The 19,542-nt window shown below is 43.3% G+C and overlaps 1 protein-coding gene across 2 annotated transcripts in view; it reads right to left on the bottom strand.

Annotated features, from left to right (window-relative positions):
- LOC129824083 (E3 ubiquitin-protein ligase HECW1-like) overlaps nt 1-17,436 on the bottom strand; it is a 49,954-nt gene extending 32,518 nt beyond the window's left edge. The window contains exons 1-11 of one of the 2 annotated variants that reach the window (XM_055883395.1): nt 17,170-17,436; nt 13,476-13,809; nt 12,761-12,868; nt 11,073-11,167; nt 8,806-8,881; nt 7,943-8,112; nt 5,501-5,643; nt 5,103-5,203; nt 3,268-4,554; nt 3,073-3,174; nt 2,790-2,940 (exon numbers count right to left, since the gene is read on the bottom strand). In XM_055883395.1, the coding sequence (XP_055739370.1) occupies nt 2,790-2,940; nt 3,073-3,174; nt 3,268-4,554; nt 5,103-5,203; nt 5,501-5,643; nt 7,943-8,112; nt 8,806-8,881; nt 11,073-11,167; nt 12,761-12,868; nt 13,476-13,809; nt 17,170-17,199 (2,597 nt within the window). In that variant the 5' untranslated portion in view covers nt 17,200-17,436. The remainder of the gene's footprint in view (nt 1-2,789; nt 2,941-3,072; nt 3,175-3,267; nt 4,555-5,102; nt 5,204-5,500; nt 5,644-7,942; nt 8,113-8,805; nt 8,882-11,072; nt 11,168-12,760; nt 12,869-13,475; nt 13,810-17,169) is intronic. The other variant, XM_055883396.1, reaches the window with a different exon arrangement.
- Nucleotides 17,437-19,542: the final 2,106 nt, after the last annotated feature.

Below are 19,542 nucleotides of genomic sequence, written 5' to 3'. Positions count from 1 at the left end.
CTGAGTTTGACCAATTTATTCGATTTGTAATATCACCTTTTGAAGTTTTCGTTCATTAGCGTAAAGTTCTATGTACACGTGAATGACACATGCTAGCCAAAGTTGCTAATTCGACAGAAGTAATGGACATTATAAAACAAAAAAACGATTTATTGTGGAACTGTATATCCAATAACGTCCCAGACGGAACATTTCTTCATGTCTATCTAACGCATTGCAGACAAGGACATCACATGCGTAGTGTGCGTGGCCAAGAACTGGCAATATGCCTGACCAGTCACTCCAAAGGCTTTCATTCGGTCCCACATCAGGCTAGACGTTTCATTCCACGTTGTAATGCCTGTTGACATCTAGTGGAAGGCGTATGAAGTGCATACAGATCCATAAATATAAGGCAATTGAATAGGCGATGCCTTTCACAGCGACCCATTTCAGAATTTTCACTTCTTATTTGGAAGTTTGCCTGCCAAATGAGTTCTGTTTTACTCACAGATATAATTCAAACAGTTTTAGAAACTTCAGAGTGTTTTCTATCCAATAGTAATAATAATATGCATATCATATGATCTAGAACAGAGTACGAGGCCGTTTAATTTGGGCACTATTTTTTCCCAAAGTGAAAATATCGCCCCCTATTAAGAAGAAGTTCATCCATTCTTGATCAGTCAGACGGAAGACTCGACAGCGCTTCTCTGCGTACCTTTCTCTATGAAGTCATGGCGATTTTAAATAGTAGGCCCCTAACTACGGAATATCTGAATGATCGATTAGGTCCAGAACCTCTCACGCCAAATCACATCTTGATAATGAATCCCACAGTTATCTTACCGCCACCTGGACAGTTCATCAAGGAAGATATTTATCTCCGCAAGAGATGGCGCAGAGTACAATTCTTAGCCAATGAATTCTGGACAAGGTGGAAGAAAGAGTACCTCCTAAACCTCCAACACAGACAGAAATGGAATAAAGACAGAAGAAACGCAAGGATTAATGACATTGTCATCTTGCAAGATGATACTGCACCACGCAACCAGTGGAAATTGGCAAAGGTTACAGAAGTGTACCCGGGACAGGATGGCCGGGTGAGAAGATTCAAGTTACTGATCAGCGACTCAACCCTGGATGAGAGAGGAAACGCATCACCAAACCCACCTATCTGGAGAGGCCCATCCATAAGACAGTCACCCTCCTGGAAGCCGATCAAGAAACCTGCAGACCCCTTTCTCAGAAATCACCGGTGATTGGTGGGAGTGTAACTGACAGTTAACCTGTAAGTCTTATGTCGTTGTTTTGTGTTTGAATTGTTTACGTGTCCTCTGTGCGGGGGAAATGATAAGACAAGCGGAACTACGTAGCTAATGCTGTTGTAACGGGGATCCTTATTGTAGCAACACACTTTGAGGGAAGGCAATCCCGCGCTGTGTTAGCTAAGTTTTCATGTCATTGGGTGTAGTTCATAAAGGTTGAAGCGTGTATGTTAGGATGGTAACATTATAATAATTAAGGATGAAGCGTGAATTCATGCCAGGAATAATAAGTGTGAAGTTTGATTTCTTCCCTTCAGTAATAAGCAGCCAATGAGGTATTTTTCCTTTATTCATGTGTTTAATCTGATACTGTTATAGCGCCGGCTAAAACTGTTTATTTATGTAAGCACTTCAGAGTTATACCAGGCTAATAAGTCACTCGTAAGATAAGGTTGTAAGAGTGTGCTTAACTGTATTTTTCATTTACTTTATAGTTCTCACGGAAGGTGATAATTCTGACTAAATCTACAGAATAAAGCCGGCAGTTAAAATCAAGGAACGGTTGTTCTCGTGGTTACTGGAGGGAGCTACACAGCCCTAACCAAATGTTCAACACACGGCAGCAAATGCTTTTGAAACAAAATCCAAGCAATAGGTATCAATGGGGTGCGGGGTTCTGAAGTGTCTGCCCTATGTGTGAGAGATAATGTACAAGAATGATCAGGATTTTTTAAACATGTATTTAACCCCTTATTTTTGGCACTTAACAGTCTCCATATATACTGTACTTCCAATGTTTTTTTCAACTGGTACTGGAAGACCTTCAGATGAGTCTTGTGAGATCTGTGGGCGTCCTAGAGCAAAATAACCGACATGACATGTTTGTGAGAGTCACCTTTCCACGGTGTCATATTAGTGGGTAGCCCAAACTGTTCGGGCGCTACAGACAGAAGTGGGCAGATCGGCTGTACCGCATTCAAACAAGTACCAATACGCTTGTGGGGTCCGTAGAGCAAAACGGAGAACACCATCGTGTCCGTTAGACTCATCTTTCCACAGAGGCGTATTAGTTTGTAGGCCAAACCGTTCCAAACGCTACATACGATTTTGTGAGAAGACCGATTTTCAGGATGTCTAAATCTGACAAACACCACTCTAGCTCTGCTACCTTTCACCGCAGATGAGGAAGTGCTACATACATTAGACAGATGTGGTAGATTGAGATGCATCGAATGCAAAAAAATCTCTATCTTAAAGTGACATATTTTGATGGGGATTTTTGTATTATGCAAATTCATTTCCGCGGAGCACCGACATCAACTTTAGGGGATTTAATACAAAACTCCCCCATTCTCGGAAAGAACTGAACCAATTCTAAGAAAATCATCCAAGAAACAAATAAGCTTTAGGTTCTTCTTACAACCACCAGATGGCCCTGTATAGTGTACGTTTTCACTTGTTTTCTTTTAACATACAATGAAAAGTGGCTACAAAAGTATGATCTACCTCTCTTCTTTCTTCCCGTCTCTCCCATTCACTCACCTTCTATTGAGCTGTTCCATCTGCTGAACGGATCCGGACCTCCTCATGCAATCGGGCGTGGCTGCTGAGGTGGGTCTCTGCCACGTGGTGGTCCTATTGATGTGGTCCACGTAGAACACACGACCGTGGCTGTCCACACGCGCCTCCCATTCTATACACAAACACACAGTGGAGACAATTATTTCTTAGTATCATTAGGTTTGTCCTGGTATGTATTGTTCATCAACAAGGAATATGAATGATATGACTCAGAGTCTCAGACAAAGTTATATACAACGCTCACTTGGGGGTAGTGGTTCATCTATAGTGGGGTAATGATGAGGATCATGACGCAGAGCAGGAAGCTGGCTGATTGGAGGATGACTGGACGGTAAGGGACAATCTCCTATGGGACGACAAAAACAGGTCAGTATATCCTAACTTACCCAACTCACATCTATATTTTGCTAGTTAGTATTCAGTGAGGAACCCAACTCACGTCCTATCTTTCCACTGGGCCCGGCCACGGGTGACTCTCCGTTTTCTATGAAGCTCTGGGGGCTCTGGACCTGCGTGGACGGATCCACCTGCCACTGGGGCATCCCATCTCCTGGCTCCCTGCTCTCCGCTCCATTCACCTCCATGTCATCATCCTCCTGGGAGGGAAAATCACTGCTCTCCACAGACATCCTGGCTGCAGCCACTAGAGGGGCCTGGTTATGACTGCCTCCTCGGCCCTCATAGCAGGAATCACTGCAGCAGGGCTCCATGTCGTCATTAGACACTCTCTGGTGACCCCTGACCTGGCCCTGGGGGTGGCGGCCCTCGCTGTCCAGTAGCAGGGCCAGGTCGGACAGACGCTCGATGGACAAGCTGCGAGGCAGGGTCCTCCTGGGCCCTGGGGTCAGGGGTTCTGCCTTTTCATCCTCTTTTGAGCCATCCTGGACCCTGGGGCTGAGCTGGTCAGGGCCTGGGTCTGGATCGGGCTCTGTTTCAGCCTCAGACCCCTCTCCCTCCCCGTCCTCCTGGGTGCTTGGCTGGGAGGAGGGCAGACCGTGGAGGAGGTGGTGGATGCGGATGTAGTGGGAGCGAGGGGTCTCAGGCTCCCCACAGGCCGAGGCAATGACTGTCTCCAGCTCCGACACGGGCAGGGAGCAGGGCCGGTTCTTACGCCTAGGGGTGGTCCTGATGCGCAGGGAGCAGCATTCCTCGTCTCCTTCCTCCTGACCCACCACCTGTTCTGCTGGTTCCCCAGGCGCTCCACTCTCCATGTCTTCCAATACAGCAGGTATGACCTGACCCTCTGATGGGGTACTGTCCACCCCCTGCTCTGGGTCAGCAAGCTGAGGACTGGAGGGGGTTTGCTGCCCCCCTTCCTCACTGTTATCCTCTACCTTGGGCAGCTTCTCTGCAGCCACAGCTACAGCCACATCCACCTCCTCCTGAGCCCCATTGACCTCTGGTTGGCTTGGTTCTGTTTTTAGGGCCTTGGCTCTGGAACAGCAAGGCCCTGAGTCTCCATCTCCATCCATGGACTGCTCTGAACCCAAAGGCCCTGATGGATGCCCCTCCATGGGCGTGTCTGTAACTGTATCTCCTCCAATTGGAAGTTCTGGAACTCCAGCGTCTTCCTCCTCGTCCATGGGGAGTTCGGGAGCCCCCGGACCCAGGCTCATGGTGTCCTCGTCCTGGCCCTGGGCCTGGGAAGACTGGCCCTCCCCCTGGTTACTGGTCTCCTGCACAGCGGCACACTCAGGCACTGTGCTGAGAGACATGTCTTCATCATCTGCAGGAGGAGAACAGAGCTCATTACCTCCCAGGCTGCCTGACACAAAGTGGGTCATATCAACATGAACTCATTCATTAGTTAATAGACCACTCTGTTTCTGCTTTGGTATGTCAATTAATGGAAAATCCTGTATACATCGAGTATGACAATATGGCAAATTATAATAACGTAACCTATTGTAAAAAAAAAAGTGTCAACTCAACAGCAAAAGCAATGTTTAATATCTGCCAGTCTAAACCTAGATTTGAAAGTTGATATTTACAGAAAGACTTACAGTACATATTATATATTCTTATCTTCCCACCTCTGTATTGAAAAACACTAAGTGCCTTTCCTATACAAACCTGGGTTCAATTAGCATGAGTTTTTGTTCAAATACTTTGAGCGTTTGATTGAGCCTGTTAAGCGACCCAGCTGGGTGGGTTTTGTACTTTTGGAACTATTTCATTAGTTCCATTACATCTGGACAGTTTGATCAAGTGCAGCAAAACTATTTGAAGGCAGATCTGGATTATTGTGAGATGATGTGTGAGAGGAAGAGGAACCTGGATGAATAGAGGAAGTGATCTCAAATCTGAACTGCAGCTGTCCACTGACATGTTCTGTCGGCACCCTTCGGCCCAGCGTGTAGCTGACCACACGGTCACTGTGTAGGGGGGTAGAGAGGGGAGGGAGGGAGAGAGAAAAGTGGGGGAGAGGGAAAAAAGTGCAGGAGAGTGGGACAAATTGAGAGAAAGATGGGGAGGTGGCCAGAGGGAGAGAAGAGGGGGGAAAGGGTGGAAGGAGAGGGAGTGGGGGTTGGAGTTCAAAAGAGAGAGACACGTTACTTTATGATTTAAACATTCTTTAGAGGACTCTTGTCAAGAGCTCCCCAAATATCTATTAATAATAATTTGATTATCCTGATAAATGTATGAGCATTCTGTGTATTCCTGAGCCGTACCCAATAGCATGCTTCTCCAGTAGCCTCTGCACTGGCATGGACTGCTTGCCCAGGAAACGTTTGATGATAGGACGGCTCTTGGCAAACTTGTCTTTTACCTCGATCTCCAGAACATCCGTGGGCAGAGACACAAAGTTGAAGCGCTGAGGAGGGAGAGAAAGACATAGTATCTATTTAAAATGCCTGTAAAGGTGCCGTGTGTAAGTGTGTGTGTATAGCCTTATACAGCTGCATATCCCTGTGTGTAGCTGTTAATAGTGCTGAAAATACTTGCAGCTGTAGGAAACAGAGGGAGCTGTCAATGGTGCTCAGTTCCTTTGCACTCAAAGTAAGACTTTGGAATGGAGGGAACAATACATTTGAAACAATGCATTACCTAACCTTGTGTGATCTTCAATGACAGTGATGCCAATTTTTTTTTTTTTTTCACCTTTATTTAACCAGGTAGGCAAATTGAGAACACGTTCTCATTTACAATTGCGACCTGGCCAAGATAAAGCAAAGCAGTTCGACACATACAACAACACATAGTTACACATGGTGTAAAACAAACATACAGTCAATAATACAGTGAAAATAAGTATATATACAATATGAGCAAGTGAGGTGAGATAAGGGAGGTGAAGGCAAACAAAATATATATATAAATAAATAAATAAATATATAAAAAGGCCATGGTGGCGAAGTAAATACAATATAGCAAGTAAAAAAAATAACACTGGAATGGTTGGTTTGCAGTGGAAGAAGGTGCAAAGTAGAGATAGAAATAATGGGGTGCAAAGGAGCAAAATAAATAAATACAGTAGGTAAAGAGGTAGTTGTTTGGGCTAAATTATAGATGGGCTATGTACAGGTGCAGTAATCTATGAGCTGCTCTGACAGCTGGTGCTTAAAGCTAGTGAGGGAGATAAGTGTTTCCAGTTTCAGAGATTTTTGTAGTTCGTTCCAGTCATTGGCAGCAGAGAACTGGAAGGAGAGGCGGCCAAAGGAAGAATTGGTTTTGGGGGTGACCAGAGAGATATACCTGCTGGAGCACGTGCTACGGGTGGGCGTTGCTATGGTGACCAGCGAGCTGAGATAAGGGGGGACTTTACCTAGCAGGGTCTTGTAGATGACCTGGAGCCAGTGGGTTTGGCGACGAGTGTGAAGCGAGGGCCAGCCAACGAGAGCGTACAGGTCGCAGTGGTGGGTAGTATATGGGGCTTTGGTGACAAAACGGATGGCACTGTGATATACTGCATCCAATTTATTGAGTAGGGTTTTGGAGGCTATTTTGTAAATGACATCACCGAAGTCGAGGATTGGTAGGATGGTCAGTTTTACAAGGGTATGTTTGGCAGCATGAGTGAAGGATGCTTTGTTGCGGAATAGGAAGCCGATTCTAGATTTAACTTTGGATTGGAGATGCTTGATGTGAGTCTGGAAGGAGAGTTTACAGTCTAACCAGACACCTAGGTATTTGTAGTTGTCCACATATTCTAAGTCAGAGCCGTCCAGAGTAGTGATGCTGGACAGGCGGGCAGGTGCAGGCAGCGATCGGTTGAAGAGCATGCATTTAGTTTTACTTGTATTTAAGAGCAATTGGAGGCCATTAGAAAATGTAGAGGTAAAGAAAAAACGAAACCCCTGTAAGAATATTTAGGAAATCGAAAACTGTTTCTTATTGACCCTGCGATCTCTATGACAGATGAGTTAAGCATTGGCATTCCTTCAGATATAGCTTTATCTCTACATAAACTGACCCCTATGGCTGTGGCCTACTGTACTGTATAACCAGGGAGTCACGAGGGAGTGAAGGAATGCTGCACCTGATCTGAATATCAAAACGTGGGAGGGAGTAGGCTGCACTTTTCTTCTGCCTGTACATCGCCTCTCTCACAGAAGCCCTCAATCAATTCAAGGTACAAGAGGGAGACACAAAGATGGAGGGAGGCACCTAGCTTTTTAGCTATCATCATACTGTACCTCCAGCGCTAAGCTCTTGACTATACAGTCAGATCCAACATGAAGCATGCAGGAATCATCACCGCAGGTCTCAAACCTCCTCTAAACTATATGTGCTCAGGAGGAGGAGGAGACACAGGCAGGGCGGGAGTACTGCTGTGTTCAGGAGGAGATACAGGCAGGGGAGGGGAATATCCCTGCCTAACCAAGTCAAATGTCAATATGCTCTGCTTGCCTGTATTATGCAGAGATCAATATCTTCAATAGATGTTGTGGGAGATGATATTCTGGTACCAAATCATTACATCCAAATACAAGTTTTTGCAACACATGTTCAGCATTTTTTCTCTTGAGTAAATATAACCCATTATAATGTTGGGTGTGTGTACATGTAGAGGGCCTACCTGTATAAAACCAGTCAGAACATTGAAATAATCATTACCAGTATTGCACAGAACGTTTACACTATATGAATCACTAACACAGCTCTCCACTCACCTCTCTCTGCCAGTGGGGGTTGATGGTGTTACAGACGATGCCTGAGCGTTTCTCCTGGCCGTGGTGTGGCAGTGCCGGGAAGATGCTGTTCCTGCCGGGGTGGATGGCGATCTTAAGGTAGGGGTCAGGGTTGAAGAACATCCCCTTCTTCAGCCCTGTGGCATGGAAATCTGCCAGAAATGATAAGAGTATAGAGAGAAGGAAAGGCTTTGAAATGTCACCTCTACGGGGTTAAGGACATCACATTCTTCTGACAAAGTGGAGTAGAGTGCAGGCAGCAAAAATATCCTTGAAGCTCTGCAAAATAATTCAGTTCAATATCTCGCCAAATACAACAGTATATTGTACTTCTACAATAGTAGTAGTAATAAATTCTGCTACAGGAGAGCAGAGAGAAAATAACTCATCCTGAAAAATATGTCTAGACAGAATTATTATTTTGAATAGTGGGGCATTTAACTTTCTCCAACTCTGCTCTCTAACAATTGTGACAGCCATGTCATACAGTAGCATAACCTTCCAGTGATCTGGGACTAGACAGGGACTGCTACAGTCCGCCTGTTTGTTCAGCCTGTGTTGATCAAAGCTAAATATGAAGGGGGAAGAGCTGCTGCCTAAAAATCACATTTGCCTCCTGTCATCTCCCATGCAGTGGTGGGGGGAGAGAACTATTTAGATACACAACTTCCCGAGCTGTCACACCCACCTTTCATCTAACATCACATCAGTGTGTGTTACCTCACTGTGAATCAGATGGAACTGGATCATACCACCTCTACTGCTGCTGCTGCTACATCCCTCACTGTTAGGAATCTAACTCAACTCAGGCCTGTCAGAAACACTTGGCACAATAGACTGTTCACCTGAGAGGGAGAAGCTGATGAGTCTTCTACTGCCTGTGCTCTGGGGGACTTCTTCATTGGTGACGGGCTTAAATACCTGCATGAGGGAGAAATAGGGAAGGGAGGGAGGGAGGGAGGGAGGGAGAAATAGGGAAGGGAGGGAGGGAGGGAGGGAGTGAAGAAAAAAGAGATTGAGTGAAAAAGAGAAAGGGTTAAAGGGAGTGATAGAGACAAAGAATAAAGAGAATGAGAGAGGGACATCAGTGCCAGCCTTTACAGCATCTCCCCTCCTTGCTCCGCCTCCACAGGTGTAAGCCTATCTAGGGGTCTTTACAGCAGGCAGGCGGGTTAGCTTTCTCTTCCCATTACTACCCAGGGAAAGATTCAGTTAAGGGAAAACAGCCACTGAGAGATGGGGGGTGAGGGGTAAGGGTCAGATGCAAATACACACACGCGTGTGCACATTCCTGTAGGAGTATCGTGTGAGCCTCTCTAGGTGGACCAGTGATCATAGCAGTGTGGTGGTGTGTCGGCTGTGGGGGCCGACAGCAGACAGCTGGAACTTAAAGGCACCTACAGAGAATACGTAGAGGGGGTGACAGAGTGTAGCGTAGTGTTGCAATTACATTCGTCACAAAAGAGGCGGCTCCTTGTAATACCGTACACTCCGGCATTTGACGCAGTTTTCTTCTACCTGGAGATTGAGACTCAACGAATTGAGTTGTTTCCACTGCAGTGCTGGGCTATATAGACTATTCATTAAAGTAGCCTATTTTGCATTGATAACTAAATATAATCTCAGCGACTGTTTAAACAGTAAACCAGACAACATTGTAGCCTTATAGAATCCCCCCCAAATGTATTTTGTTTAGAAGTGATAACGTTATTCTGGAAGCGAATACATTGAAGCATCATATCAAATTAGGATAATGTTACACTGGCAAGTATAATAATATTTACCAGGGCATATTATTTAATTATAAATCAGATTATTTCAAATGGAGATGAGGGAAGCTAAAAGGCTAGCCAACTTGTTAGCAAGGTACGACAAGACAAGATATTCTTATTTTGCTTTCACCACATATGAGAAGATAACAAGAAAACTCAAGAATCCACTAAAAAGGTATTTTGTTTAAAAGTAATAACTAGTGATTACAGGCTATTGTGAAATGCTATAACCTACTGAAGCCAACTAGCTAGCTATGTGACTTTTTCTCCACACCAAAACTTTATGTTCTCTTTTTAGCTGATAGGGGAATGAATACACAAGCAGCATATCAAACTGGTATAATATTTGAGGTACACTGGAAGGATAAGAATATTTGCCAGGGCATATTATTTCATTATAAATCTGATTGTTTCACATTGAGATGTGGGAAGCTAAAAAGGCTAGCTAGCTTTCTTTTTAGCCAGGCTAAAGCCAGCTATCTACTGGCTGGCTACTACTAGCAATGAAAACACAAAAATAAAAAACTTTGCCATCGCCCCATTGTGAATGGAACCTGCGAGGATATCATGTTAACAAAAGGTGTCCGCTACTCCAAAGATCCCACTCCACCCACATGTACGCATGGAGCTTGTAGTAACCTTAAGTGCCCACAAGACCTGTGCTACAGTTTACTCCACAACAGGGCCAGCACAAGGACAACAGAAGGAAATTCTGTAATTCCCTTCCACTCTCTGTTCATCTCTGGCTGTGGCTTATCTGTCTGTTTATCTCTGACTGTACGTGCTGTCTGTCTGTCTGTGCGTGATCTCTCTCTCTCTCAGCACTCTGTCTGTCCCTCCAGTGGGTCTTAAATCAAATCAAATCAAAATGTATTGGTTGCATACACAGATTTGCAGATGTTATCTTTTCCTCTGACAGACACATTTTATCCTGCCAATAAGCTTGTAATAAATGCCATTGTTTGCTTCTCCAGTCAATGAGAAAGGAAGGGTAACCAATCTAATATATGGATTTCTAAACCTAACATATAGGCACTTTAAATGGCGTTTGATAACCCCAAGTAATCCAGGCAGTTATAATGGACGGAGCTGGACAATAGATGAGATACCAGAGGGATTGCTGATCCCTTTCTGGAACTGTCAGGAGTTTTTTTGGCCTCTAGTAATAAGCTCAAACCCAGACAATGCAAAGATATATCCTTCAGATTGAAAGACATACAGTAGATCCATAATTCACACGCTACCTCTTATCATCAGTGTCCCTAGAGGAGCACTAATGAACACATAGAGCCTGTGTAGCACTATCAGGTTTGGACAAAGTAGTCGTCCCACACACTCACCGGAACTGAGGGGTTCTTCACAGTCAAACTGGGGGAAGTGGCTCGCAAGGCCCCGCTCACACCATGGTAGTATTTAAAGCAGATCTTGGTCTCCGCTGAGAAGAAAGAAGAGGACAGAAGAAAGAGGACAGAGGAGAGAGAACAGAAATGAGTTTAAGAACATGTTGTCCTATCTTTTTAGCATGAGCTACTGTTTGTTTTATACATGATTTCTCAGTTTATTGGCACCTTTACCACATTTCACAGTTGGATAGCTTTCAAAAACAGGCCAGAGCCACAACAGTATGGCCTAAAGGCGTCCGCATGCTTCCCAGCCTAAACAGTTCGGAAGAGTTTGTGCATATATTATGAAGACATTTTGTAACGTTTTTGTTCGTTTTGGACTTGGGCTGTTTGGGCACACAACATTTTTTCTGGAGGCAAGCCGAAGTCGGTAGCCGAAATCTATGCCCCTTCATCGGTGATTGATCAGCAGTAGGGATCCTTCAATAAAGAGACAACTTGTTTTCGTGCAAATTTTTTCATTGAGAAATACTGCATCAAACATCTTAGTTAGATAGAAATATGCGCAACTAAGATCTCCTCTGCAAAAATGTCTAAATTAATGACAGATTTCTTGTTATCTTAGGTTAATTCTGACTATTTTGAAGAAGTTTATACTGGCTATGGTGTCTCAAAATGGACAAACTGCTATTGTCGCGTTTTCCAAGAGAAGGTATTTTAAGGGACTATGCGAGCACACTTGTTCAGTTCACCTAGTCAACTTTGGCTAGCCTCCAGCCGAACTGAAGCATGCTGACGCCTTTAGAAAGATGTTCTGAGCAGCATGCCAATAAACTGGGGGGGGGGGGGGGGCTGTCCTCAGCTACAGGGTTATTAGGACCTGAGAGTCAGACAGACAGATAATACTATCACTTTCATTACACAGAGTCTCAGTCTCAATCTCAGTGGCTTCTATCCATCCTGCTAATCTACAGTGGTAGCTAAAAAGAGATGCTTTGGAGTAAACACCATGGACTGGCCTGGCCTATAGAGAGGCACTGATTTTAGCGAATGTCCTGTCTGTACTAATGAGGTGGGATGAGCTCTTTGAAGGATGAGTCTTACTGTAGGTAAATAAAAAATAAGCAGAGCTAGCTAAATAACAAAATCACTCACAGCTGACAAATCATTACATTAGCAGGACCATATGAGAGGAAGATGGCAATGGTAGTTAGTTATTATTAGTTCCACTTCCCTTGTGTGTATGCAGAGCTGTCCACACCGGGGCCTACTGTACTGTACAGTCAGTGTGGGTTCTCTAGTCTAGTGGATCTAATGGGATCCTTTGGCTGTGTAAATTATTTTATTTCTGTGAATCTTGCCTAAAAGACTTGCTTTAATCAGTGCAGGGTAAGACGGATTTGTACTGGGAAATCCTGATAGTTACAGTATGGAAGTCTAAAGATATGCATTGTCAAGAAACATATGTATTGACACAAATGTATGGGCACAACTGTTATGAGAAACAAAATGGATATGAGATTGTTTCAGTGTTACGTAAAGATCTACAATATGCACTGACGAAGCAGTGTCCTGTTCTGAGAGCTAGATGCTACATCCGTTATGAAACAGCTCTCTTAGTGTGTGGGAGAAGTAGCATATTATAATGTAGGTGGTTTTGGATGTATTTCCAGAAATGCACTTACGCTCCACAAAATAGGAGTTGCCCTCAATCTTCCACACTATCTGGCCCTTGTGGGAACCATTCACTCCGCGGCTCTTGTAGTCTAGAAAGTTCTCAGACGACACCTCTTCTGAGAGAGAGGTAAGACAGAGAGGAAAGGTGTGAGACTTAAGGCTCGATTCTATCTGTATCGCGGAAGTTCAGCACTACAGTGCAATTTAAGTTTAAAGGCAATGTTCCCGCATTCGCAGAGACTGCATTCATAGTAAACGCTGCATATGTCGGCTCAATCGGAAATCACCTTTACATTTCAAGCGCACTAGAGTACTGAACTTTGGAGATATGGATTGAATCCAACCAAAAGTTGCACTACATTATCACACAAGCATTGTCAGTTACTTGTGGATATGAGTCTGAGAACCTTATCAGAAAACCAGAACACCTTAAGATTACCTTCAAAGATATGGGAAAGCAGACCTGACCTGAGTCATCACATAGCGCTCCATGTACCTTACATACAGTACCTTTCAAATAGACTTGAAATAACACATTCTTGTTCCTGTCCTTAATCTACCCGATGTGTAACAACTTCACAAGATTGGAAATAAACTGTTCTTCATCTCACCATCTCTATCTGGTTCTATCATCTACTAATTATTCATTTGGTCCCTTCTATGAAAATCAATGGTAAAATTAAATAGTAAAAATATTCTCCTAAAAGTTATGTTAGTGCTCACCAATGAGGTACATGCCGATCCAGTCCCCAGCGTCCACCTCCTCCTTTATGTCCCAGCAGATGAGGATGTCCTGGGTCTGTCCAATGGCGTAGAGCGAGGTGCTGACGGTAAGCGTGGAGCGGCTGTGCGATGTCACCAGGTCCGTGTCGCTTGTGGAGCGGTACATGGCCGCCACATCCTCCGGCACCCCATTCTGGAAATTAACGTTGCAGAATTGCTCGGGGTTGTAGCTGTGGCGGATGGGGTGCTTACAGCGCCGACGGTTCTGGGATGAACGACACGGGGAGGCCATGGCTGCAAGTCTGAGTCCGAGAAACCTGTTCTGGTACAAGTTCTGGAGGAGAGGGAAGAAAAGCAGAGAAGAGAAACTGTGAATGGGGAGGATGAAGAGCTTTTACTGGAGAGAGGTTAAGGAGGCCCCACATTTAGCATTCCTATCCCTGTTTTTGAGATACAGTAGATAAAGTCCAATCAAAACCTTTATCTCCATCTTTAAGAACACTGCAGATGTGTTATTCTGTTGGTTATCTCTGAGCAGACTTTAGAGGTAGCGATTTCTACAGTCCTGCAGAGTAAGTGGAGCTCCATTGGGAAGATTACCAACAGGAAATCCCATGAGCTTTGGGAGGTTTCTCCACTATCTTGTAGTAGCTTCTCAGTGGGAGGAGAGACAACAATACAGCACAGTGCTAACAGTAAGGAACACTCCAGGGCCCTGTCCTGCTCAGGGTGTGAAATGGACTGTTCAAAAGTGATTGAGTGTGCTGCCTCTCTCTCTCTCTCGCTCTCTGTTCAATTAAATCTCTCTCTCGCTCTCTCTCTTAAACACACACACGCAGACGCACGCATACAAACACTGCTGGCTCAGTGATAGAGGATAAATGTCTCTCTCTCTGTCAGTCAGTCTGCCTGGGCAGCAGACCAACACAATAGACAAGTCACCTACTCCCCTCTGAGAACAATCCACCAGCACAGACCCCTCAGTGACGTGTCTTATTAGAGCCACTCTGGCCCTCCAGTGTGGAAGTGCATCCAGATGCCAAGCATCATCTTCAACAACTCTGCCACTGTTCTTCAACAACAAGGTCACTTGTCTTCTGCCTGCCTCCATACAACCTGTGTACAGTATGGATGGAATGCCACCATATACAACACACACTGTGTAAGAGAATGAGAAGAGCAGGGAAGAATGTGAAAATTTCACTTGGTATTCTCTGCTGTGTGCAAAGTATAATAATTGAGTAGATAAAATACTGAAATGGTCACTAAGCTAAATCAAAAGAGGAGTTAGAGGAAAAGTTACTGTAAGTGAGTTTAAAGGCTTCACATTAAAACGCCAGTCGACAGTGCAGTCGTTTATGTTTCTCTCTGAATGGGACTATTACTTAACCATATGAGATAACTTGGCTCATTGCTAATCACCATCCCAGTACTATATTGACTGTGCAGCTACTGAGGACATCTCAGTGCACTTACATAACACAGTAGGTCTGCATATTTCTTCTCTCACAGGAGCTCCCAACCGATTAATAAAAGCAGGGATGCAGACAGTATAATTGAGTAGGCCAAAAGTGTTAAATAATACAATCCTTATCATATTTTAAAGGCTGCCATTTCATTACAACAACATTAGTAAAATGAAGGACAGTTGTAAATCCCTTGTGATTAAGGTACAGTAAAAAGGTATAGTGAAATACGAAACGTTTTGTGGAGAAAAGATGCAAAAAGAAAAGAAACCTCTTTTCTTGAAAGGTTGGATGGTTGCCAGCATGATGCATGAATATGCCACACTGTAGTTAATCCCATACTGTAGGCTACCTACCTCCACATAAAGCTCATGATTTTAATCTCATTGGATTTACTCACTGAGACTAATCTGAAGAAGAGGATCTTCTTATCATCACGGCATCACAAATTATCATCACGGCATCACAAATTACACTACAGCGAATCAGCAGCGTGGCGCTAAACAAACCACGTAGCTGATCATAGCATGCAGTTTTCAACCATGGGAAAGCAGCTAGGACAACAGATCGCATTCTGTTGCATCCAGATACTGAGTTTCTTCTTCGCTGCACTGGATTAGCAGCAACATCATAGATATCCTCCCAGTCAAAGGAGCAGTGTTCAGTCCTCCTCATGCACCTCTGCACTGGGGTTCTTGGCTGATGACTCACTCAATGCATTTTTTTTTACTATCTACTGAGTGGTGGCTCAACATTCTCCTTCCTGCTCATTTAGCTCCCACCAGACTAAACCAAGCAGGGCTCCAGCAGGGAGGAATTTTCTCAGGATTTTATAAAAGTGCTCTCCTCTGTATCTTATCCACTGAGGAGCTCTATTGTTACCTAACTATGCCACACTTAGCATGCCCAACGATTTTTAGGAAGAAAATATATACATTTAGATGTGCTCAGTAAGGTGTATTAAATACATAAATTCTCTCTCAAATCTCCCTCAAAAATCAAAGTAGGTCTAATATTTTCCAACCACTAAGAAGTGTCAGCGATGATCTCTCAGGCCATTAAATCCATTCCACATTTTTTAAAATGAGAATAATGGCTGCAGACAGTTGGCAGGCAGGTAAATAGAATCCTTCTCCAACTTTTATGAGGCAGGGAGATTTCCTATATTCAGATAGCTTTCAGTTTGAACAAGCTATCTCCTCCACAGTGGTGATTTTAACATGGATCAATAGACAGCATGTTCTCCTTCTACATGGTAGTTTGAGTCGTTGAGGGTCACTGGTGAATCAATAGTAATCTGACCATTAGCAGAGAGATTGGCTACTTGTGAGCACTGACTGCATCTTTTGATGGAAAGAGTCTCTATCTCCATGTGCAGTGTTGAATTGTCTGGAACAGCTTGTGTATTCTAGGTGGCCTACTATGGTATAGTAGTACAACGGTAAAGGAAAAGGGGATACCTAGTCAGTTGTACAACTGAATATATTGAACTGAAATGTGTCTTCCGCATTTAACCCAACCTCTCAGAATCAGAGGTGTGGTGGGCTGCCTTAATCAACATCCGGAACAGTAGTAGTATTAATATAGTATAGTAGTACTAGTAAACTACAAATGTTGCCTTCCTCCTATTCTCACCTCTCTCTGCTCCATCCTATGTAGTGTTGCATTTTAAATTCACACACACACACACACACACTGTTCATCCCTTCCGCTCCCTCTCTCTAACAACCAAAAAGAGTAGGCCAATTTGCGTGCTATGATGACAAGATTGGCAGAGGTCCCTTCCCCGACTATGGTGGCGCATCCCAAAAGGATTTACCTACTCTGACTAGGATATACGGACTCGATCAAAACACTCTCCGAATGGCGAAATCGATACTAATTTCCTAATAATAACAATATCAAACACTACGAGACATTACATAGCCAACCTGGCTACAGGGGCGAATTTTTTGGCCTGGTCATCAATATAGAGGCCGTACTCTACTGCATCCAATGACATAGCATGCAGCATCAGTGGAACAATCACAACACACGAAAAATGCTAGAAATGTCTTTGTTTGAGAACACATATGAGGCGTCAACTATATTATGTTCTAGTGCATAGATATCGTGATTACATACATCAATCTAAACTAGAGATCGATTCGGACACTGGCACGTATCAATTTAGCCATGCCTATCTTATTGACAGCTGGACAAATATGCCTACATTAATTCAAACGTACCTGGGTCAGTGTCACCTGCCTTTGAATCATAGCCTATTATAGATGAACCGTCTAAATGCTTATGGCATTTGTCATGTTCTGATGTTCTAAAAATATGATATTCTATATCCTCCGCTGGGCCATGTTCCAGGTTTGTCAGTCGGTTTTCGGAGCATTCTTACAATGATGCTGCTGTGCGATACAGTCTTTCTCCTGGGTACCACAAAGCTTCGACCAATTGCAGACCATTTTGCATCAATTCAGTCTCCGTTTTGCTGCCCCCGCCCATGCACGCACCACGCACAAATTATAGGTTTCTACTCTACGCAAGGCACGCAATCTCTCTCTTGCGGCTTTCAGAAAAACTGTGAACTCGGACATCTCCGACTTCCGAATTAAGTGCGTTCAACTAGGAATCCGGGGAAAAAAAAATCTCTATATACTTTGTCTGATCCTAGTCCTTATCATAAAACAAAAGTAAAACATATTTACCATCAAGACGAAACCTCTTTCTAGACCTCCGACTCAGACCTAAAGATCACTGACGTGCCTTTGTTGATGCTCCATAGTGTCAGTGTCCTACACATAAGTATTTTTTTAAATAATGATGCAGAAATGGTCTAAATTAGAAAAGTTACACTACCTGAGGACATGCTCATAAAGGCATATCTAAATTATTATTATTTCACAAATGTATGTCCCTTCAGTATCAATTAAAGACCATGGTTTACAAGAGATTGTGAAGTCTAGGATACTGAAAAAATCGAATAATTCTTAAGTAGGCCTAGGCTATGTGTAATGTTTTTAATGGAGCTGCTTAATTATTATGGACAGTTTACTGTGGGGGGGCCTCACTCTCCCTGCCTGTTTCATTGCACTAAGATCAGAGCCGGCTGCAGACAATGATCAGCTAGGGGGAAATCAGATTTTCAACATTTGAATGCCATATTTATAATTATATAAAATTATTGAATACATTTTCCACCAACAGGTTTCTGTTCCATTGCACCACACAACCAATAAACAAAGCATACTGACTTCGGGCACTTAATGATTTGTGTTTACAATAAATAGAATACATAAATCTCGACAAAGAGAAAATATATCCCTCCCTACCGTGCAGGCCTACCCACCAAGGCTTGGTAATCTCTGCACGTAATTAAACTTTTTTGTGTTTTGTAACAGATGTCTCTTTCCATTAATCAAAGTCAGGTGTAAAGCACTTAAGTCAATTACTTTAAAGTACTAATTAAGTCGTTTTTTGGGGTATCTGTACTTTACTATTTATATTTTGAACATGTTTACTTTTATTCCACGACATTCCTAAAGAAAATAATGTACTTTTTACTTCATACATTTTCCCTGACACCTAAAAGTACTACATTTCAAATGCTTAGCAGGACAGGAAAACGTTCCAATTCCCGCACTTATCAAAAGAACATCCCTGGTCATCCCTACTGCCTCTGATCTTGTGGACTCACTAAACACAAATGTTTTATTTGTAAATTAAGTGTTGGAGAGTGCCCCTGATTATCCGTAAATTAAAATAGCAAGAAAATTGTGTTATCTTTTTTTGCCTAATATAAGGAATGTGAAATGATTTCTACATTAACTTTTGATACTTAAGTATATTTAAAACGAAATACATTCAAACTTTTACTCAAGTAGTATTTTACTGTGTGACATTTTTTATTAAGGTATCTTTACTTTGACTCAAGTATGACAATTGGGTAATTATTCCACCACTGATCAAATGGCTGCTGCACAACTTGGATTGATTGCAATGGCATCATTATGCATTTTCCAGCCCCAAAACATTTGATGGTCAATAAATAAATATTAATAATAACAATATCTATATTTTGTACATTTCAGTCTGATATAAGTTTCCATGAATTGCGCTATGCAGAACAAAAATAAATGTTTTACTGAATGACAAAAATAAACAATGCAATATACTGCGCTATTCAGTGGGAAATGCAAGAAGCCCCTGGAGTGAAGCGGTGTCTGCTGTGATTGGTCGAGATTTCACAACGCAGTGGACCGCTCATGTCCCTTGACCTTTTCCCACCTGTACAGCACCAGTTAGATGTCAATGTCATCGCTTAGCAAAACTCCTGTCACTCAGTCAGAGTCTGGGACAGAGTCTGGATATTCGGTTCTTCTTCTGAAAGAGTGGCAAAAAAAGTGAGCAGGTTCAGGCAGTGTTGAATAAGGTAGAGAGGGTAGATCAGGCAGAAAGTCAAAGTGCAGCAGTGGCAGAGTTAGCCACACAGGTTTGTGCAGGGTTGGTGGTAGCTGTTTAGCTAGTCTCCTTCAGCATGAGGGTTTGCTAATGCTAATAAACTAGGATTAGTGCTCAGCATCCTTAAGCTATTAGGTGTCAATCAGGGT

The sequence above is a fragment of the Salvelinus fontinalis genome, chromosome 26 (genome assembly GCF_029448725.1).
Source record: "Salvelinus fontinalis isolate EN_2023a chromosome 26, ASM2944872v1, whole genome shotgun sequence".
NCBI classification, from domain to species: domain Eukaryota; kingdom Metazoa; phylum Chordata; class Actinopteri; order Salmoniformes; family Salmonidae; genus Salvelinus; species Salvelinus fontinalis.
Note: the sequence above shows the minus strand (reverse complement) of the source record. Positions and strands in the feature narration are given on the sequence as shown.